This window comes from Taeniopygia guttata, chromosome 7 (assembly GCF_048771995.1).
Source record: "Taeniopygia guttata chromosome 7, bTaeGut7.mat, whole genome shotgun sequence".
In the NCBI taxonomy this organism is placed as follows: domain Eukaryota; kingdom Metazoa; phylum Chordata; class Aves; order Passeriformes; family Estrildidae; genus Taeniopygia; species Taeniopygia guttata.
In genome coordinates this window covers 12839057-12862177 of record NC_133032.1, presented here as the reverse complement: position 1 = coordinate 12862177, position 23121 = coordinate 12839057, and the positions used below count along the sequence as shown (strand labels likewise).

The 23121-nt window shown below is 36.2% G+C and overlaps 1 protein-coding gene across 3 annotated transcripts in view; it reads left to right on the top strand.

Moving 5' to 3' along the window:
• The window catches only part of LOC100228501 (prolyl endopeptidase FAP), a 37281-nt gene extending 18902 nt beyond the window's left edge, over nt 1-18379 (top strand). Inside the window, exons 16-26 of one of the 3 annotated variants that reach the window (XM_012574847.5) lie at nt 57-181; nt 1360-1407; nt 4152-4250; nt 4972-5041; nt 6234-6428; nt 8764-8818; nt 11186-11285; nt 14246-14310; nt 16300-16372; nt 16630-16703; nt 18047-18379. In XM_012574847.5, the coding sequence (XP_012430301.2) occupies nt 57-181; nt 1360-1407; nt 4152-4250; nt 4972-5041; nt 6234-6428; nt 8764-8818; nt 11186-11285; nt 14246-14310; nt 16300-16372; nt 16630-16703; nt 18047-18148 (1006 nt within the window). In that variant the 3' untranslated portion in view covers nt 18149-18379. Of the gene's footprint in view, nt 1-56; nt 182-1359; nt 1408-4151; nt 4251-4971; nt 5042-6233; nt 6429-8763; nt 8819-11185; nt 11286-14245; nt 14311-16299; nt 16373-16629; nt 16708-18046 lie in introns of those variants that run through there. The other 2 variants (XM_072932148.1, XR_012056959.1) reach the window with 2 other exon arrangements.
• The last annotated feature ends 4742 nt before the right edge of the window (nt 18380-23121 follow it).

The following is a 23121-nucleotide window of genomic DNA, read 5'->3' as shown; positions in this document are numbered from 1 at the left end:
ACATGTAAAGTAAATTTTAACAAAATAACAATTGCTTTGTTTGACTTTTCTCTTAGAATCAGCATTGGAAGTAAACCTATGAGAAAACAATGCATTACTTGCAATTTAAGAAAAGAGAGATGTCAGTATTATACAGCAAGATTCAGTGAACGTTCAAAGTATTATGCCTTGATCTGTTATGGTATGTATGGCATGGGACCAAACATGTAATCATTTGTTCTTTAAAATTTTATCAGTACTGTAGTTAATATTGATTATCCCAAATTATTTTTGTATGACTCACAGAAATTTCACAATTACCAGGAAAGAGACTTCCCATGTTCAAAACTTTTGTGATGTTTCAGTAAATACAGATATATTCAGGATTTTTTTTTAACTTTTTCAACAAAAAGCTTTGGATTTTGAGAATTAAAAATGAATTTTTTAATGTCCTTAATATCACAAAACAGATTTTAATCCAGCTCATGAGAGCCATGTTTTTCTTGCAGCAGCCAGAACAGGATTTAGACACATATAGTATTTCCAGTTTATGTGATCGAAGTTAGATGTGGGAAACTACTTTACTGTGTTTCCCAATTGAAATTAAGATCTGTGTCATCCATAAATGTTGGATATTTAGCACCTGAGAACGTTTTTAAGAAATGAGCTAAGAAAAATTCAGTTCAAGATATGTGATAATTGAATCCACTCGCATGACACAAGCATTAAGGGAAGTAATAAATTAGGTGATTTCAGTGATCTGAGGTTTCCTCCACTGCTGTACTCAAAAAAACAGTGACATCACAATCTAAAAAAAAAGAGGAAAAGGATCCAAGGTTTTACTTTTGTGTACTACGTATAAAGTTTACTGTTCTTGTGATTCTGCACTGACTGATCAGCTGAAAAGTTCCTTAGAACTTCTGTTGAGGAGAGAACCAAATGTAGCAAATAACAACACCTTTCAATCATTCTTGCACAAAATAGTCAGTAAGGTCATCACCATGTGAAAGGCACTCACCTTCACAAATACAATGTGACATGTTCTCAGAAGAATGTTTCACATTGTTAGTTCTGCATTCACATTATGTAATCACATCTCAGGTATTAACTAGATGTCACTTCATCTCTCGGGAAGAGCATTAGTAGATTTAAAGTTGCTTCTGTTATGTTTGCTGAGCAATGCCTGTATATATAAAAGTCTTTGTACACACAGTATCTTATGTATTGTAGCAGGGACTTAAGACAGCAGAGAAGATTCAGATTTTTGCATCAGCTTTGAGCTCTTTAACTCCTGTACTTATCAATGTTAATGTAATACACACTGTATCACAAAATTCCAGCTTCAAACTGTAAACTGACTTTTTATCATTCTTACAACAGGTCCTGGGATTCCCATTTCTACTCTTTTTGAGAACCATGGTGATAGAGGTACTGCAAGTATCCTGCCTATTTCTGAGCAATTGGTATACTCCTTTACCTCTAATCCAGATCAAGGTCTTCTAATACAATACTTAGGATTGTGATCAAGAAGCCTTTCATCTTGCTTGATATTAAAATAACTAGTGCCTTTTTATATTCGTTCATCAGTAAAATCCAAACATGAATGAACACACTGATGCATTTACCTCAATTCCTGAGTCCAGCACTTTCATAGCATCCTGCTGTTTTTCTTGTTTACACAGTAGAGATTAAATGAACATGGGCAACTCTTTGTCTACCAAATTTTGAGTCAAACTTTGTAGAAAACATTATTATGATTACCAGAATATTCCTTTTCACATTTGGATGAACGCAAGACTTTCTTTTTCATGAGGCAACACTACCTTAAACAAAAGACAATAGCATACTATTTAGAGTTTACAGTTTGACCTGTTGTGCTGTACTAGTTAGAATTTGGATCAATGACTTCTTAAGCCATCGTCAAAGAAGAGCAGAAGCACTTTCAGATGATCAGTTCATATAGCTCTTCAGACAAGGTGTAATTATTGATACAAAGTGTGATCTTCAGCAAGAAACATTCGGAGCCCTTATTCTTTAAGTAGATTGTTAGTGAAGACTGTTTGCAACCAAGACAAGCAGGAATTTTCTAGCTATGAAAATATTAATTGTTCTGCAGTGAATCTTCTCTCTCTGTCCCTCATTTTTTTTTCCCTAAAAGTTCTTCTCCAACTTTAAGCCTTCAGTTCCTGGAATGTTATGAAAACTAGCATGGTTCTGTATAAACTTCAGAGATTAAGCATTCTCTTCCTTCCCCAATAATCAGTGGAAATGAGCTGGTAGTTGTAATGGTCCTTATAGTTCGGCCTGCATTGATAACCCAGTGTTAACTGACCAAAAGACACACAAAAACATAAGGAAGACAAATGCTGCAATATTGTTAAACTAACTTAATCTCCGGTGATTCATATAGAAGTCAGTGAATTGCAACATCAAATTATTTAGACGCTAGTAGTAGTTGGTGCATCATAATTTATAACCACTTTAAAATTTTTGCAAATGGAGAAGATAGGTTAAGTGTCTATTGCACTTATGGTATAGAAACCCTATGTTCTGGTATTTCTTTTGCAGAAGGTTTGAATAGATTTAAAGGTTTAAATACAATGCATGCATGGATATTTTTTTTAATATTGAATCCATTTTTATACCTCTCTGTTTTTTTCTGATTCAGTTACCTTTACCTCTCTGTAGCAGAGAACAGTTTCCTGTAATGGATTTTCACCACTGGTTTCATCATGCTTCCCTCTTCTGTGCTGTTATTCTCAGGAATAAAAACAAATTCAGGCTTCTCTTTAAATTCTTCATTACCTTTTTAGAATTAATTTTCCTTCAGTTCCTTGCTTTCATAATCTCTTCTGTGGTGCAAAACTATTTTTAGTAAATCCATTTTCATTGCAGTTGGCAGCATTTTGAAACTGAATCACCCATGAATTTTAGTAGGAGACAGTTAAACTGACACAGATCAGTTTGGAAGTTCATTCCACGATGCCTACAATTCACTTGTGGTAATGGGGAAGTTTCAGGAGTTTGGAGGGGAGGCTGGAAAAGAGTTCAGCTGAGTTTGCATGAGCATCCAAAAGCAGGATGATCTTTCAGCCATAAAAAAACCCACTTGATTCTGCAAAACTTGTCAAGAGTACTTTGAAAGAACGAATTCCAGTATTATATTTCTGGCATGTCCTAAGCACTACCTAGCTCAATATATGTTGAGAGAAGAATACTTCTTGTACTTTTTTGAACATTTCCAGAAACAAGGAGAAGGGAAAGGTAAAGGAAAAAAGAAAATTCTCCTGCAGTTTTAAAAGGTTCTTTCATTCTTAAAGTGAAGCTGAAAGTCACAGATTCCCATTATGTTGCCAGTATTCTTCATCCTTCCCTACTCATGGGAAAACACATAAACAAGAACCAGAGAATTAATAATATACAGTTATGCAATCTGTCCTGTAAGTTAATTACATTTTGAACAGTAATTTTTAAATTATGTAACTGAATTTAGTCTAAAGCAAGTAAAACAATAAATGTTAGTACTGTTTACATTTTAAAAAGAAAAGAAAAAAGGTTTACTAAGTGAGAAATAATAAGGACAGTGAGATGGTAAATCTGCTGTCTTTGTGTAGGAACATATTGTACAGTGGTTAAATGAGGCTTTGCCATAACCCCTTGAATTTCCTGCATTACCCAGAAACAAGATACTCTCTGAGGACCGTGTGCTTGACCACACTGCCCGAGGGCCTCAGAGGTTAAACTGATGTTAGTCTGATAAGCAAGAAAGGAGATAGAGGAGATATAGGACTGTGTTTTGCACAGTGCCATGAATTTTGCATTTCTAGCTCCCCCGTTTTACAAAACTGGGATGAGGGATCTGCAGGAGAAAGCTGTTTCCTCTTAACATGCGGGACTCTAACACTCAGAGGCAACATGTGAAATGATTTGCATTGCAAAATGTACATCCTATAAAAATCTAACGACTATTTGTGCACTGCAATGCCAGTGCTTTTCTTTCATTTAGCTATGTGATCAAGCCCAATTAGAAGTGTCTGAGTGGATTTCATTACTCTGCTTGTAAAATTCACAGATTTCCTTTCTGTTCTAATAACACAAAGTAAAGGAATCTTAATTACTGAAGAGAAATTAACAATAAATTAGTTAATAATTCAGATATTTCTTTTACTTAGAGCTCAGAGTATTGGAAGACAATTGGGAATTGCAGTCTGCTTTGCAAGATATCAGACTGCCAAAAGAAGAAATTAATAAGCTTGAAGTGGATGGTATAAGTAAGAACTACACATCTTTATTGTACTTTTTATTCTTACCATTTTAATATTTTGCCTTAATTTTGTTAGAGTAAATATTGTCTTTCTGTAGAACAAAGTTGTTGGCCTGTCAGACTGGGAAGAAGAGGCCTGGTTCTGCCCTGTTCAGTAACAGCTGATTTGTCTATGCCTCAGGGTATCTCTCAGTAAAATAGTAGTTAAAATACATTTGTTTCACAACACACATTTTTAAAAAATCTTTAATACTATTAGTAAAGACTTTAAATATTGTGTAAAAACAATATAATATGGTGGTAATAAAATGGGAAATGTAAACTCCTGTTCATGTGTTATGTATTAAATTGACTTGCTTGCACTGTTTTTTTTAGTAGTTACTTACCAACAGTATCCCATGGTAATAAATCCATGCAAAGTTTCCAAAAGTAGTATCTGATAATCTTAAAACAGTTATGCTTTTCTAGGCACCTGGAAAAACTGAGAACCTAGACTTTTGTGAAGTAATAATTTAGCATAGCTAAATTAAAGTAAATGTGGGTTTCTTCAAAGCTGCTCTTCCACAGCTCAATATAAACAGTTAATTGCATCAGTTCTGTAATCCACAGTTTGTGCATTGTGTACTATGTGCTGATTCATGTTCGTGTACTGTTACACCAGACTCTGGATTGTGCCCAAAGGAATCATTTTAACCATTAAGGATCTAATTTTAATTTGTCTTTTCTAGCTCTGTGGTACAAAATGCTTCTACCTCCACAGTTTGATAGATCCAAGAAGTACCCTCTTCTTATTCAGGTGTATGTAACTTTTCCTTTCTTTGAATCTTGTTGTTTTATTAGAAAACATACTTTTTCTAATTTAACAAAACCTGGGACATTTGCAACATTTTATAAAGCAAAAGCAAAACTACTTGGTTCTGTTTCATTTGTTGTGGTTTTTTCAGTGTATTTCTGGAATAGAAATTTATCCCAATGGAGATCAATAAGGATTTTAATGTTAATCTTAGCATTAGGTAAGGATTACTTTATCAGAGAAAGAAAAAGGCTAAAATCATGTGGGTTACTCCATGTAGATCTTAGCTCTGTTGCTCCTTCTGTTTATCATGAGACAGTCTGAAAGTATTGATTTAAGCTTTGCTAATATGAAAAAATACAACAGCCTCCTTCATTTCTTAAGATGAAAAGAAAATTAAGCCATGTGGACTTGCTTGTTAAGAGCACTTGACAGAATTTGCTGCAGGCAGAAAAGTAATAAAAATTGCAGTGATGGAAAAAGAAAAAAATACGCAGAAAGGAGAGCTGAGTGGGTGTAATAAACAATTACATAATTTTTTATTAAGCAGTGATGATCCAAAGGTCCAAGAATGTTTGAAGGTTAGAGTAGAAGAGTCCTGTCCTTGAGGTCAAATATGTAATTTGCATTAGGCCATTCTCATGAGGAGTATCTCTGTTTGCTCAGCAATGCAGGGTGTGTTCTGCCTACAGTTCCAACAGCGCATGAGATTCCCTACTGAAACAAATAAGGTCTGGGGATAGCCAAAAAGTGTAAGGAGCTGTATTTCTTAATCTTGCTCTTTCTTTGGCATTACTGACTGCATGTGGAAATCAAATGCAAAAAAAGCAAAAAAGCATGAAAAAGGGATGTTATTACTAAGAAATTTGGAGAGAGCAAAGAATTGAATCTTTGAGAGATGGGTTTTCCAAGGATTCCCCTTAGGACAAGCAGCTGATACTGCACCACTTAGTCTGAGCTGAAATTAGTTATTTCTCTTAGGGATAAGACCTAAATGATTAAAATGGATTTTAGATAGCAAAATCTCATAACTAAATGAAAATAGTAGTAGAACTGTTTGTCTCCTGAGCTCTCTGAAACACAGTCATTTAGCAAAATACATGTAGAGGAAATGTTATCAGTGCCGATAGCTATAGCCCAGTGTCCACTTATAAATTTGTAAGTATGAGTTGAAAATGTGTGGGTTTTCTTCCTCAGGTATGGAGGACCTTGCAGTCAGAATGTAAAGGAAACCTTTAGCATTAGCTGGATAACCTATCTTGCAAGCAAAGAGGGAATTATTGTTGCTCTGGTGGATGGCAGGGGGACAGCTTATCAAGGTGACAAGATTTTGCATGCAGTATATCGAAGACTTGGAGTCTATGAAGTTGAAGACCAAATCTCAGCAGTTAAGTAAGTAGATAATCTCCCTGTATAGCTGTTGTATTTGCACACTAAGAAGTAGTAAGGTGAAAGAGATATTGAATTCTCAGTCTTCTTCTGAAGACCTGAGGTCTCCAGGATATAAGACAAAAACACTTGTAAAAATAAAATATTAGCTTTTTCTTATGTCAATGAGATTTTGTCTGGTATATTAAGTCCATATATCACTAAATCCACATTTGGACCTCACCACTTGTATTGCATAAGAGAATCATCAGAGGCTTCAATCCTAAGCCTAAAGAAATGCAATTGTCAATGGTGAAAGTTAAGCCAATTATCCATTTTTCTGAAGTTATTTCCTATAGGGCAAGCCTACCTCAGTGACCATAGAGATTAGCCAGAGTTCCACAGGGATTTACCTCACTGATTAGCTGAAGGTCAAATGAGAAGTTTGTAGCAAAACTGAAACCAACACAAATGTTCTACAGGTCAGTTAGTCACAAACTTGCATTCTGTGCTGTTTTAGGATAGTTAAGAACAGAAAGTACCTGAGGTCCCCTGATAAGTACTCCCAAACCGCTGCTCCTTTGCATGAAAACACTTTAAAGTGTTCCAAGGGAAACCAGTTCCCTATGCAGAGATTTTGGGAGAAAGTGAAAGATGAGGATTCCAAAGAAAGGTTGTCTTGTTAATTTTACAGATGCAGTAGCACTGCTAAAGTGAGCATTTGAAGAAGTGTTTGAACCACACAGATATGACTGCAAGGCAAGAGTTTAGCCTAGCCTTTGGTGTGGAATTTGGCCCATCAGAGATAGATTGGATAGATTTCAGAGAAATCAGAGATAGATTGATGGACAGATTTCCAGGTGCAACAGTAAATACCCTATTTCCTCCAGACTTGAGGAAGATACTCGAGTACTTTAGCTGAAAATTGGCTGTAGCAACCCAGGTTTTCAAAGCTTTCTCTGCTTGTTTGAGAGCCCTGCCTGTGTGTGAGAAGGATATCCGTTCCTTCCTCTTTCTGCTTTGTGATAATTCATATCTTCCTCAATGATATTAATATAAATGTGCCATTATCCTTTCAAGTGAAAAGTGAAACAGAATAGCTGTATATCATGTCAAGTTTTTCTATTATTCTATTATTTTGTTTTATATCTTGAAACTTTTAGGAGGAGTGACATACTTCAAAATATCAGAAGAATGCTTCTGTATTATTCTGAATCATCACTCAGTCACAGAATAACAGAAAGAACCTAAACTAATTCTGCAGTTGCAAAATCTGCTGAGACAGGCCATGAAAAAATGACCTCAGACTTCACACTTCCCAGTTTTCTGTCAGCACCTAGACTAATTTTTTATTCAGTTAAATGTAGTGCGTTCCATCTTCCTGATCTAACACATGGATTAAGATGCATGATTTTTAAATAGCCTCTATACTCTAGTGGGAAGTTCTTGGAGGGGCTTTTACTGTAGGTGGAGCCCCAGAGATTAAGTAATATAATAAAACTGAATAACTTTTTGGTTTTTCTAACTCTGTCCCACCCAGATAGTATCCCACGTTTTGGATGCTGTCAATCACTTGGGCTTGTCCTAGTAAATAAGGCTACTATGTGTCCTGATGTGTATCTGAACCTATTGTGTTTACCCGTCACTCTCAACCCTTTGTGGTCTTTTGCCTTATCCTCCTTTCTTTGCTGTTGCTATTACATCTTTAGAAATACAGTCTCCATACTCTGATGCAGGATATTTGTAGGAGACCTAATATTTATGGTTCTCTTTGACTCGTGAGAGCATAAGAAGTTTTGTACCTTTTACACGTTTCAAGCTTATTACCTACTTGGAGCATTACTAGATGATTCCTTCATTATTATTTTTTATTAAAATAGCCATAAGAGCTTTTTACTTTTCAGGCACATATTAAAAAAGCTTATTTCTCCAGGGAATCCTTAATATCTTCAGAAGTCGATACTATTCCTGTTGAGAAATCAAAGTATTAACTCACTGTGACATCAGTATGTTTGGTATCTTGCACGATAAAGGCTGAATGTTAATGATAATCCAGCACCTTTAGCACTAAAGCAATTAAAATGATCCTCATCCAGTGGAATAAAAATTGTTACTATGAAAGTATTGATTTCAGTATTTTTTTATTTTTTCAGGAAAAGTTCTTCCTCTTCCCTTTGAACACCTATTGATTGAATAGTTGATGCTTTGTAGAAATCAGGCATGCTATGTTGATTGTCAGTTTGCTCAAATTGGTGGGATGTGTGGAAAAAAGTGCAAGAAAAACTATTTTTGCTAATTTGTATTGTACTGGCAATTTTTTATAATAATGCGTATATTTCTGTGATTTTAATTTCTGCAGAAAATTTATAGAAATGGGCTTTATTGATGAGAAACGAATAGCAATATGGGGCTGGGTAAGTGATTGGTGTTTTTATATCTATCTTTAAATAATCCTGCAGTATAATTTTGTTTTATTATTCTTCCAGGTTCTGTCTTAAACATATATAAATTTTTTTCTGCAAATGTATGATGGTATTGCAAAAGGGGATGGTTCCTGCTGGTATTTACAGACAGGCAATTGCAACAGTTCAAGCCCCCAGAAATTAATCTGTAACAGCTCAAGAGGAAATTTTGAAAAGCTCATATCTAATACATTGTTTGGCCTGGAAGTTAAGCCAAATTTTAATTTGCTTTACTTTTAACTTAGGGACTTACTGTCAAAATTCAAATATTGTCCTTTCTGATCTGAGTTTAAAATAGTGAAAAAAGTCCTATGACTATCTCTCATCAGAAAATGTGACCTCTGCATCATCCTGAATCACTGTGTTCTTGGCTGGCTTTGCAATGGTTATCAGGCATGAATCTGGATCTGAGGGGTTTACAACATAGACAGCTTCATCAAGATGTGGAAAAATTGGGCAGTATGGAAGTAATTCCAAATTATTAACCAGTCTATTTTTCATCTTTGCTTTTTTCATGTATTTCTCCTTTTAATGCTCCCAGAACCTTTAATAGCCAGATATATTGCCTCATCTTAGAGAGCACATGAGCAGAGTTGACAAAATCTTTCTATGAAGCTTCTACCAACCAATATTTACATTATTTTTGTACAGTTACTATTGTAACACCAGAATAAAATGGGTGTCATATGGTGAAATTAAATGACACAGACATTTAGAAGTGAATAATTCTAATGTGACATTAGGTAATTTACGGTCTCAAGAAAATATTTTCTTTTTTAAATCACATCATATTTTATTTTGCCAGTGTTTCCAGAAACAGCTATAGCTTGGACACATTGTATTCCAGTAGTGGATATAATATTAAAATAAAGGCACTACTACTAAACCTATCAGCCTTTATTTTTCCAATTTATTTCCAATTTATTATACCATTTCCTGGTCTGAAAGCTTTGAAAGGGGTTGAAAGGTGTTTCCTTATTTATAGGCTGCAGGTTGGTGAGTATGCATGAACTTGTGCTTTCAGACTCAACAAACTCTTCAAGATGGCAAAAGCTCTTAAATAACTACTAAAGTAATTTGGATTGTGAACTCTCTCTCTTGCCCTGTTACAGTGAATATATTTGTCTGCCCAGTCCTAATCCTTTACTTTTTATCCTTGTGGACTGATTTTTTGAAAGATCAAATGAGCAAATCAGAGGAGTTGGAAAAGTCTACCAATTACTGTTTCTACTACTATATCCCTCACTATCATTTCAAGCTGGAAAGTTAAGAGGATGGACTAAGTTAACTTCTGTCCAAAAAAAAATATTTAATAATTCTGCTTATTTCCCTTAGTCTTTCCTATGCTACGAAGTAATCTTCAGAATTTTTCATGACACACCATATTTTTATCCCTTCCTCCATTCCAAAGTAAACAGAAACCCATTATTTTGCAAAGACCTTATATGAGTTATTCTGATCGCAGTTCCACATCCTGTAGAGAGCCAAACCAAAGGTTTTTTATTTACATTATTTTCCTGTCTCAGCAACTAGCCCATTGAGTTTCACAGATCTAGTCTTATATCCAGGCTTACTTACTGCTTTGCCCTTCTTATGGCTGTGAACTTATTCTTCCTTTCTGGGTCCCCGTTTGAAGAATCAGGCCAGAAAATACTGAGAACAGTGGCAGGCAATAGGGAGGAATTGCTCCATCCTGAACTAGATGAATTTATTAGTACTGATGACTGAGTTAGTTCAATATGCTAATCTTTAGCAAAACCTAGATAGTTTGTTAAGGGAGGGGGAAAAAACCTCTAACTCTTCTTGGAGGTGCACCTTGAAAGGATGAGAGGCAATGAAAACAAGCTGCTAGAAGGAAAGTTTCTGTTTGGTTTTAGGAAAAAAAATATGAAAACATTGATCACTGTTGAAGCAGATGGAGTGGAGAGGATGTGTACCTTGGATGAGACTGCAATCAGTATCATTTCCATCTGAACTTAGCCCTGTTTTGAGCTATAGGTTGCATTAGATTGCCATGAAGGATGCTATGAAATTCAGTTTCTTCTCTGACTGTAAGTGGTAATGAAAGCAGTGATAAACATTGAAAAAGCAGGAAAAAAAAGAAACTATTTTATAAATTTTTATAATCTATCTGACAAGAAATTACATCAGATCCATTTGATATCAAGAAATTAATTTCAGAAAACTCTCAACCTTTTGTTACGTTGTCCTTCATGCGTGCAAAGCAAATTAGTTAATTTGGAATTAGTTTATATGAGTTTGATTGAGAAAACAGAATGATACTTCACCAGTATTAAACTGTCTGTGATTTCCTCCTAGTCCTATGGTGGCTATGTAACTTCTTTGGCACTTGGATCTGGCAGTGGAGTATTTAAATGTGGAGTGGCTGTGGCTCCTGTTTCCAGCTGGGAATATTACGGTATGGAAACTTGTCATAAATACTGACTTGGAAAGCAAGATGTAGCATTTAATGACTTCTTAAATTAAATCGTTGCAGGAGACTGGCAATTCGAAACATAAAGACATTCAAATTACCTAGATTTAAAACTTTTAAGACCTTAAATTTAATGTTTTTCTTGCTGAAAATAACTGAGTGCAACTGGCAGTTTGGAACTGATTTTGTCACAAAGAAGGTATGTCTGGATAATTCCATATGCACTTCTATAATAGCAAGTGTATAAAGCCCTCTCAATAAACAGCTCTTAAAGAGTGATCTGCCTTAAAGTCCTATTAAAGCATTATCACTGAATTCAGAAACAGCTGAACTGATTTATCTGCCAGCAACAGAATCATAGTAAATTTCAACTTCTGAAACCACAGATGACCTGTGTCAGGAATCAGTATTTCTGATGACTGCAAAGTTGCTTGCCAAAAGCAAGTGGAAAAAGAGAAAGACTATTGTGTTCAATATAATATTTTTTTAATTAAATACTTTTCCCTCTAAATGTTTCTCAGCCACACCTGTATTGTTGTGTTACAATACATATTCTTATTTAGGTTAATGGAATTAGGCTCCAAACTGTTGAGAGGAAACAACAGTGGGTGTATATTCCCAAGGCCTTCCTGTGTGAATAAAGCAGGCACATACTCATACTTGCCGACCTGTTAAGCTTTTGGCATGGTGTTAAGGAACCTTAGTGTAAAAAAAAAATCATGGCATGAATATTTTCAATGAGTAAAATGTAGCACTTTGAACACATTTACTTAGCATATGGTCGTTTTCTAAGAAGTCTTGGTTATGAGAAAAATTTTTGGTTAAATGGGGAAGATTTCTTCCCTGACTGGTAGCACAGACATTCCTTGTATTTATGGTGTTTTGCAAACAAAGGGGAAAATATTTGTATGACACAGGAAGCATAATCTTCGTGTTTTCACTGGCATCAAGATTTTTTAAAGACATTTTTACTCCTGATCATAAATTTTTTTCCAGAATGCAGGCATAAAGCACTGCTTTCACAAAAGTCCCTTAATAAAATACAAGTTGTAAAAATTTGTCACAGCATCACAATTTAAATGAAGTTTTAAAGTTAAAGCAGTTTAGACCTGCACCATTGCAATCTCTACGTCAGCTGAATTTCAGATGGCAGTTAAAGAATCTTGCTGAAAACACACTATAAAATCCAAACAGGCAAATGTACCTCCACTAAGGAAGGAAGGAAACAAAAGGAAGTCATGAGTCATAGGTTTTGGCAAACAGATCATGTTAACATTAGGGTGAACTGTGTTAGGGGCAAAACTGCAGGATGTTACAGCCTTGAGTTTCTGAGTAGTATCAGTATGTCACAGGATGTACTGGCCCCTAGAGCTTCTTAATTCTGTCCAACTCTCTTTTAAATGCACAGATGAGATTCTGGACCATAATCTTTTGTCAGAAGCTGTCCCACCCCCCTCCATTTTGAGTCAGAGCTGAACAGTTATAAGATGGAAAGGAAGATTCCATTCAGAGACAATGTATAGTTGAAAGTATTATATCTATGACAGTTTAATTAAAATTTATTTAAATTCATCTGCTTTTTCTTCCTCAATAATTGACAAGCTGAATCTTCCACTTAGTCATTATAATGCAATTCTGCTGACCTCTGTGGACTTGTTGTAGCTATACTGGTAGAAGAGGGTGGAAAAATTGGCTCAGAATACTGTAGAAATGTCAGCCATTCAGAAAGAGTCTATTTTATTGAAAACTTAAGCCCAATATGGTTGTTTGACACTGTGTTGACAACAGATATTGCACATTTTCTGTTTTCATGGAATGATAAAGAATTTTGATAGAAGATAGGCTACTTAAATTTTTCTGGTACTTATATTACAAATTATTTTCAGAAGCCTTGATTGGTTATCTGGGAGACATAGTACATGTCTTTAGCTCTCAGAGGTAGCACATGTAAATGATGCATAATAAACTATGGGAACAAGAGTATATTGATTCATTTTCTTTTCCTGGGAGGATTCTCATTTCTACTTTTTAACAGAATTTTTCTAATACAGTATATCAAACTGGACAAGATAGACACTCCCAGTTCCTTAATGATTGAAATGGCCATCACCTGTCTTTTAAGAGGGAAAAATGACAGCTCTTCTTTGTCAGAAAGCCCTGACTTCCTTAAATAAATAAATCCTTGTAATACTGCAGCTTCACTGCTCAATATGTGTCAGTTCCTCTTTCAAGGCAAGGTCATAAAGAAAGTAATCTTCTGGTAGTGGCAGCTGCTGTGTCAGTTTTCCATAAATTTTCATAACAGCTCCTAGTTAAAGTACAAATACCAAGGCAGGTCAAAGAGAAATGTTTCTACTGATTTCTTGGTGATGGATACTGTTTAGTTATTCACATTTATTTTGTCAAATCTGTTACCAGTCTTTGTTGTAGTTAGAAAAAAGAAAATAAGAGAGCTATGCAAAACAATGGGCCACTTTTTCAGTTCATATCTTTTCCTGGTCTCTCTAGTTGCTGCATATATACATTCAATAGGAAAATGACAACATGCATATCCATATTTACTGTTAATACACATACAATCCTCAGCTCCTCTTTTTAAGGTAACAGAATTAGTCTGTGTCATCTTTCCACCATGCACCTTTATTGGCTCATTGCCTTATTCAACTGGCTTCTGGAGCTCAACCCAATAGCATAAAGCCATATCAATTAATTACCTTTATCCAAAACCTAGATGAGTATAAAACCACTATTTCTGCAGAAATGGTTTGGAGAACAGTAAATAATTAGCCTTCATAGCTGATTTTTAAAATATGTGTAAATTTGGTGTGTTATGAGGAAACCAAGAACAGACACAGTTAAACATTATTTAATTTCCTATGTGTCCCTGAAGCCACAAAATAGCTGCACTTTCTTTATCTATAGCTTTTTTTCTTCTTTAATTTCAGCATCAATCTACACAGAACGATTTATGGGTCTTCCTACAAAGTCCGATAATCTTGAGCACTATAAGGTGAGAATTCTGTTTCTGTGCCAATCTGTGTTAAATTTGAATCACACTTCTATGGATGAGTGGAACTGTGCAGAAAGAAAGTGGCCCACCAGCTCTCATGGTACAGTCCTTTTGCAGCAAAGCTACTGCCATGAAATTCTTATCTCCGTAATTAATTGTGGGTTTGTATTTATTTATAAATCCCAAAAATGCTAAATGGAAGTCCTTATTTTCTTACTTGGACAAGTCAGGCTGTTCTGCCAGTGCAAACCATTAGCCTAGAAAAGAAGTGAGAGGGATTAAAATGTTGGTGTTAATAAGGTTTTGGTTGGTACTGTTAGCTGAGATAAGCAAACTGCTTCATCCAAATTTTGCTCTCTGATAATAAGATCATAAGGATACTAAATGATCACAGTAGCTTCCCCTACCTAGAACAGGTTGCCATTCTTTTCTTCATGTTGGTAGGAAGTCTGTAGTTTCCTCTAGCAGCACACACACCAGCCCTGGATACAGAGGCCTGAATTAGCATCCAAAGAACTTAATGGAAACACTCCTGTTAAAGATTTGGATTGTGTTCTCAGTATGTATTTCCATCCCAACTTGAAGAACAGAAGTGCTCACTACCAAACAGCCCTGGTGGAGCTGTTTGGGTAGCCAGGAGCTAGAGCATTTTGGGAATGACATGACTGGTGCTGTTCTTTGTATGAATTGGCCCTTAGAAAAGACACTAAATATCAAATCTGTTCCTGATAGTGTAGAGACATTTGTCACAGCACAGAAATCTACCTGCTGCAAGCCAAGCTTACACAGGGACCTTTTATGGACAGATATCATCAATATGGTGCAGATTAATATTTTTTCTTCTGCTGGTGCTTTTCAGAACACATACAAATTATGTAAAAAAACCACCAGTATTTATTTATAGGTATTCCTGTCCTGAAGCCAAAGTCACATATCACAGATGCACAGAATAATTTAGTTTGGAAAAGACTTCTGAGATCATCAGATCCAGCCATTAATCTCACACTGCCAAGAGCACTACTAAATGATGTCCCCAAGTGCCACATCTACATGTCTTTTAAAAACCTTCCCAGATGGTGACTCAATTACTGCCCTGAGCAGAATGTTCCAATGCCTGACAACCCTTTCCATGAAGAAATTTTTCCTTATATCCAGTCTAAACCTCCTCTGGCATAATTTGAGGCCATCCTCTTGTCTGGTTGATTGCTGCCTGGGACAAGAAGCCAGCCCCACCTGGCTAAAACATACCTTCAGGGAGCCATGGAGAATGCCATGGTCTCTCCTGAGCCTCCTCTTCTCCAGGCTGAACACCCTCAGCCTTTCCTCAGAGTTCTCACTCTTCAGACCCTCAACAGCTCCGTTGCCCTTCTCAGGATACACTCCAGCACCTCAGTGTCTTTCTTGGGCTCAAAACTGAACACAGGATTAGAGGTGTGGCCTCACCAGTGCCCAGTAAGGGGGGTGATCACTTCTCTGGTCCTCCTAGCCACACTACTTTTGGTACAGGATGGCTCTGGCCTTCTTGGCCACCTGTGGAGGCAGTGGCTCATGTTCAGTTGTTTTCAACCAGTTCCCACAGATCCCTTTCTACCAGAGAACTTTCCAGCCACCCTTCCACATGGCCCTAGCGCTGAATAGGGGTGGTTGGGACCCAAGAGCAGGACATGGCACTTTGCCTTGTTGAACCTCAGACAACTGGCTTTGGGTCTTTGATTTAAGTTATTCAGATATCTCTGATATATACATATCTATATATCTCTATCTATCTATTTATCTATCTATCTATCTATATATATATATATATATACACACATACATATACAGCCATATACATGGTTTCTATTGTAATCTCAGATTGACATGAAGTCACTGCTTTCATGTCAGTTCAACTGTGTGATTGTTTTTCTACTAGTAAATGAAAGCCTTTTAGCACTATAAATAAGTGGTTTAAATTGAAGTTGCTGAACTGTTCTTTTTTCCTCTCAACAGAATTCAACTGTGATGGCAAGAGCAAAGAATTTCCAAAATGTAGAGTATCTTCTCATCCATGGAACAGCAGATGGTGAGGTTTGCAAATGGCAGAACAAACACAGAGCCAGAATCACTTTGTTTGAAAAACATTAAGCATCTATCTTTGATTGGGTCAGGTCTTAGATCTTTGGTAGATTTCCATATGACCTATCATAAGATGCTTACTCATTCTTAGTAATGTCAACTCTATCACTTGATAATTAGTGGACACAGCTAAATGCACTATAACTTTATGCTTTGTGGTATTAACACGTTTCAACTATCTCTCTTTTTTTTTTTTCTTTTTAGATAATGTACATTTTCAGAACTCAGCACAAATTGCAAAAGCTCTGGTTAATGCACAGGTGGATTTCCAGGCAATGGTAAATAATAGACTATTTTTCATTTTGAAAAGTGGTTCATAACTTTATCAATAAGCTTATCTGACACTTGGCAGTGTTTTTAACTACCCTGTTCAACTGAACATGCTTCAAAATTTGGCAATTGCTAGTGCATTTGTTATTCTTTCTAAACAACTTCTCAATTTCTTCCCCAAATGATTTGTCTGCTCTTTTTTTTTTCTTGCCATTTGCATGCTAGCAGGATTTTCCTCTTGTCAAGAATAACTTGGAGGCCTTTAAAATGAGCCAGGGGGAAAAATAAGATTTCAGCCTCCTTAAAAGTGGTTTGATACCAGCTAAAAGAGGAAGGTGAAAGAGCTGAGTTCTGGGGCTGAATTGTCACTAGTTGTGATAGATTCCATCTGAAATTGGACTTGCCTGCCACAGGCAAGGAGTGAAACAAGCAAAAAGGGCGTAAGATATCCAAATATATATCCAGAATCAGCAAAAAAAGTTCTCTGAAAAACTTGGGTGGGATAGCAGGCACAGGCGGAGAGAGAAACACATAGGCAAGGGGTTGCAGGATATAAAGGAGAAATAAACAGGGGAAATGTAGATCTGATGTATATGCTAACCTCTGCTTCCAAATCATTTCTCTCAGGGCTAATAACCGAAGTGTGCTTGCTATCAAACATACTGATCTTCTGCCCGAGTCTGGTTGCACAGGGCTATGAGCTCCCCAAAAAGGGATAACAAGAGTTTATAGGCCTTTTTATGCATTACACATTTTCTGCCTCCTTTGCTGATCCCTAGAGAATCTGGGTTGTATCTTAAGTATCTGGAATACTGTATGCAGTTGTAGTCATTCTGGTTCAGTAACAGATATTTCTGAGTTAGCGTAATTCATATGTGTGTTTTATTTCCAGATCATCACTCACAAGGTTCATGGCCCTGCTGTAATGCAGGATGTTTTGAATAGAACTCAAACAACATTTAGCTGAAATATTGTTGCTTAGAGCTCAGTACTTATTCCTAAGCAAGACTCTTACCCATATTACCCAGGCCATGCAGCAGGTCAAGGGGATTTCATCCCTAACAGCATCTTAAGGCTCTATTGCCTGACTTGATACAACTGGCCTGTAAGTACTGAGGCAGTAATGGTAACTCTTCAATAACAGAAGGCTTAGAAACTTTTTTTTTTCCCCAGCAAGAATAAGAATATATTAGGAAGTGATAAAAAAAAATTATCAGGCTCCTCATTTTTCTTGAGCCATCGACTTTCTTATGTGTAGCAACAAAATATATTTTTTATATTGTTTAACTCTTGCAGAAATTAAAACATAATATAAGGGGTTTATGGGGTTTTTTTTTGCTTTTTCTTTCAGTGGTATACTGATCAGAACCATGGAATTCCAGGCCTTTCCAGCAAACATCTCTACACACATATGACCCACTTCCTCAAACAATGCTTTTCTTTGTCAGAATAAGTAGGCTACTCAGAGCATGCTAAGGCATCTGAGACATCTTTGGGAGAATGAAAAGACAGCAGTGCCCAAGTTGTATAGTGTTCAAGTGACTTGATCACAGGAACTTTGAAATTTTAAACTTGATGTTTACATCCACTTTTGATATTGTATATTAGCAAATGTTATGGTAACAAATGTTTTGACACATTTGATACCTGTTTGGCAGAAAAAATAAAATCAGACTGTAAAGTGTCTTGTGAATCTATTGTTTACTTGCTTGAACTTGCTTAAACTACATTCTGCAGTCCAAGAAAGGTGTTTCATTGCAAATGCACACTGTCAGATTAATATAATTGCATTTGTTAACTAGAACTGTGAAATGGGAAAGGACAAAGGAAGCAGTGCAAGTACCTAATTAGCATCCTAACAAGAACCAGTTTCTCAAAATTTATTTCCAACTTTTTGTAAAGAATCCAAGAGATAGGAAAACACAATATTTAGCACTGAAGTTTGGATACTTATTGAGAGGATTGAATGTGTTCAAATTTTATTCAACTCTTATTTGAAACCTTGATTCTGCAAAACTTTCAGTGTTCAGGTTTAAGCATGAAAGTAGGACACTTATGATAACTATCATATATCAGTGGGTTTTTCACCTGTATTCAAAGAATGTGAGCCATATTGACCTGTTTTTAATTCCTAATCATCACCTCAGCATTCAAATTGATCTCAGTGTTATTCATCCCAGACTGGAGGGGAAGGATCAAAGGATTGTGCAATCTTTCTTTGCTTTGTTTCTAATGCAACTATTTTAGGGAGTCTTTAAAAAATGGTGGAAGCTAATAATGATTGTAATACTTGTATTCTTTTCATTAGTAATTAAATCAGTCCCGTCATAATATAAGACTATTAACAAGAGAATTAGCAAGAGATCCATTGTAGATTAAACAATTCCTTGATCATGTGTTTAAAAAATTCTGAATTAGTCTTCTGCACAAGAACCATAGCCTTTCTGACACAACCTCTGCTATTAGCTGTTGAGTGTGCAAAATAACCTAAAATAGATTGTGTTGCCTTGTTACAAAGCAAGCTGCTTCATAACTCTCAGTGAGAGACCAGTTGCTGCTTCTTCGTGGAAAAGCAAGGGGTTTCATTTGACTTTCTTGACAAAAACATGGGGTTTGGCCAAAATAATTAAAATGTGGAAGTGATTTGCTATGTAACAGCTTCCTTCGTTTGTTAATGGCAATATCAAATCTGATTTTCCACACATGAGAACATTCCTTAGATACATCTTTATGCAAATGTAGTTGCCAAGCTGTTTGTAATGGTTAAATTATACTTTGATGGGAACTCTTCAGAAAATACTCAATTAGTTCAGGTTTTTTTGGAAACGCTGCCAATTACGTGATGTTAATGAGCTTTTTGTTGGTAATGTAATTAAAATTCAACTGCCATAATGGCTAAAGGAAAAAATTATAGCTGTAAGAAAGTTAAAATTAAGCAAATATAACATGAAGTGGGCCTAATTAGATGTTGATTATATGGTCCTATGTGCATTTGCTGCACACAACAGTAGTCTCAGAAATGTGGTAATCTTACAAATAAGGAATACAATTCAGTTGAAATAATGAGATTAAACTCTCAATTTCTTTTATTGATCCAACACCGTGGAAATAATTGTAATGTTGTGGTGAAAGAGAAAAAAATTAAAGTCTTATCTGAGATGCTTATAGGTTTAAGATACCTGAATATGTCAATGAGAACCTAAATAATTTCCAAAATTAATAAATTTCACATAAATATCAATACATTAAGGTCACTTTCCATTTCTGCACCTTTATTTTATTTATTCTATTGAAAATCCTCTAAGTTCTGGAAATTTGGGCAGATAGATTGGCCCTTTGTCAGTACTGTAAGTAATAAAATGATGCAATGTGTTGTTCACACCCTGCCCACAGGTCTGTTGTCTGAAGGTTTTGGAAGTATTTGAAATAAGAGTCATTCCAGGAAAATCAGTCAAATAAAATAACAGAAGGTACCTCTTTCTCAAGGGGTGCATTAGCTATTTCATTATTAATCTGCCCTGGGGTCTGTTTGTTTCCTAAAGCAATCATAGTACACATATTTCAAACTGTTCACCATCTACTTTGGCTTGTAGGCAGCAGTTGTGGGGATAAAAAAAAAAAAAATAAAAATAAGTGCAGTTGCTGTCAACATTTTTCCTTCAATGTTTTTCATGTTGTTAATTTCTTAGCCTTACACAGTGTTCTTGCTAAAGAATGGGAATATGTCTCCAGCAGAGTGTGACATTTACACTGAATTGCTGAAATAATGTCTAACCTGAAAGCTTTATGATAGAGAAACCATGTGTTTTGATGACCTGGGAGAAAATGTCCTAGGATTATGTGAGTGTCAAAAAAACCCTCTTAAAAATACACGAACATCAGATTGCTGGCTGGTCTTTGATTTTTAACAGGTAATATCACAGTCAGTCACTAGAAATGGTGCAGAGCACTGCAAACCTACCCTTGTACTATAACAGAATCACAGAATGGTTGGGGTTGGAGGGGAACTTTGGAGGCCTACTTATCCCACTTCCCTGTTCGCACAGGGCTACCTACATCCTGTAGCCCAGGACTTTGTCCAGATGGCTTTGGAATATCTAAAAGCCATCTGGACGCTCTGCAGCCTCCATGGGCCACCACTGCCAGTGCTTGTTCACCCTCATAGTAAAAAAGTGCTTCCTTGTGCTCAGACAGAACATTCCATGTTTCAGTTTGTGCCTGTTGCTTCTCGTACTGTCATTGGACACCACCGAAAAGAGGTTGGCCCAGTCTTCTTTGGAAGATATCATCCCTTCTGATATTTATATACAGTGAGGAGATTCTCCCAAGCCTTTTCTCCTCTAGAAAGAGAACATGTTCCGTTCTGCCTTGTCTACAAGCACAATCCATGTTACAAGCATTACCCCAAACATTCACTGGACAGGTATTTGCTCCGCCCCAATCAGAGAGAAGAGCCTTAAGAAGCTACAGGATAGGCTCTGTTGTAACAGATCTTCAGTAGTTCAAGTTGAAAGTGCTTGTCCTGAGGTATCAAGGTGAAGCTAACAAAGTTGTGGATAAAAACTATATATAACTATACTGCAAACATAGAATATGGTGTTTAAGAGCCAACACTAGGACACAAGTTGAATTAAGCTAAACTCTTATGACAAGAGTGAAAATCCTCAAAGTTTTGCTTCCCACTTCCAAATGTTTTAGAGGATTGGGTTTTCAAAAAATGCTAAGCACTTTCTGTTCTTTTCTCTTTTGGATAATAGTCTCACACTTCAGATACTCAAACATACCACTTCAGACAATGAAACATGAGTCTTCCAATACCTGTCATATAAAAAAGATATCCAAGCCTCTGAAGATAGGATGTAGTTTTTCTGAATTAGGTAGACAGGCCCTTGATAAATAGCCACAAATACAGTTGTTTTCAAGTCAGTTTCCACTATGAATTCTTTCCAACTTTTGCAAATTAAAACTAGAGCTGAAAAGGAAAAATCACTTTATTCTAGGAGTTGAAGTGTATATAAAAAATAGAAAGTCACTGATTCCACTCCAAACCTGTTCTTATCATCTACCTTATTCGTGCTGTGTGAGCTGTGCACATGAAAGAACCTGCAATCCTTATACTTCAAACACAGACCTACAGGATTTGTTTCACACAGAATTACTGCAGCTGTAAGGAAGAAAAGGCCTGAAGAGAAATTTAGCAGAAAACCAGTCAGGTTCTAGAATATGGTTAGTGTTAAATTCATTTTACTTAGATATCAAGTCCAATTCAGACTGCATTCAATATTTCCCAGTTTGCCAGTCAGTTCCAATTACAAGGCACAGCTGTTTAGAACATTTTATAGAGTCATTTGAAGGCTCTATATTTAATCTGAATAATTCATAGTATTTGCTAAGAGCATTTGGTATTACTTTCAATTATGAACATTGTCTTCACAGAATGTAAAACAACTAGTACATTTTGGGCCAGCTCTTCTGCTTGCGCAAATTGATGCAGCTCCATTGACTTGCAGTGGAGCGATTCCAACTTATGTGAGCAGACAGTGTGGGCTGCAGCTCAGTTACAATGACTGTGGCTCCTGAGGTACAAACCTCCCATCATCCCTGGCAGAGAGCTGTGGAAAAGCCTAGAGACTCCAAACTCCAATTCAGAAATGCATTCGGAAATGCAGTGCTCCCCGAAGGGTGGCTGTGGAGTTGTATACACACATAGGCACACACTGTGTGTGTTATCTACAAGCACATATTTATGGATGTAACATGGTGGGTTTTTTATGTGTGCATGTGTTTACACATACGTTCCTCCTATATTAGTTCCCATTCTCAGAAGGGGAATGCTCTTTGTGATTATCGTGCAACAAAGATAGCAAAATGAAAGGGGCTGCAGAGCCCAGCCCTCTGAACTCACAGCTGACAAGGTTAGGAGAGAATGCTTTCTGCATAATATAACAAAGTAAAGGGTGTGGGCCTGTGGTCATACCCCAAGATAGATACATCCTTCTCCCTTTAGATGTGTAATGGATAATAATGCAATAGTAATAAATACGTAATGAAGAAATACGCAGAAGAATTTGGGGAGGTCACTTTTTGGAAAGCATTTGATGAGTATTTTTTTACTTTTTTACTGTCAAAAGCCAGCAATTTCCTAATTCATTAAAATGTTCAAATTTTGACAATTTTAATCAGATGATGGTGCAGGAAACTTTGATAAACTCCAGATACAGTGAACACAACCACTCCAATTGAATCATGAGAAACATGAAAATTTCCCAAAGGCAGGCCACTTTCAGCCTCTCTCTTAGTCTGACTCAAAGTATTGTCTCATTTGAGAACAATGATATAGAGGACAGTGAGGTTGCCCTTGATTTTGCCAAGAGGTACCATCTAACCAGTGTATTTTAAAATGTGAGAGCAACAAACCTGAGTATA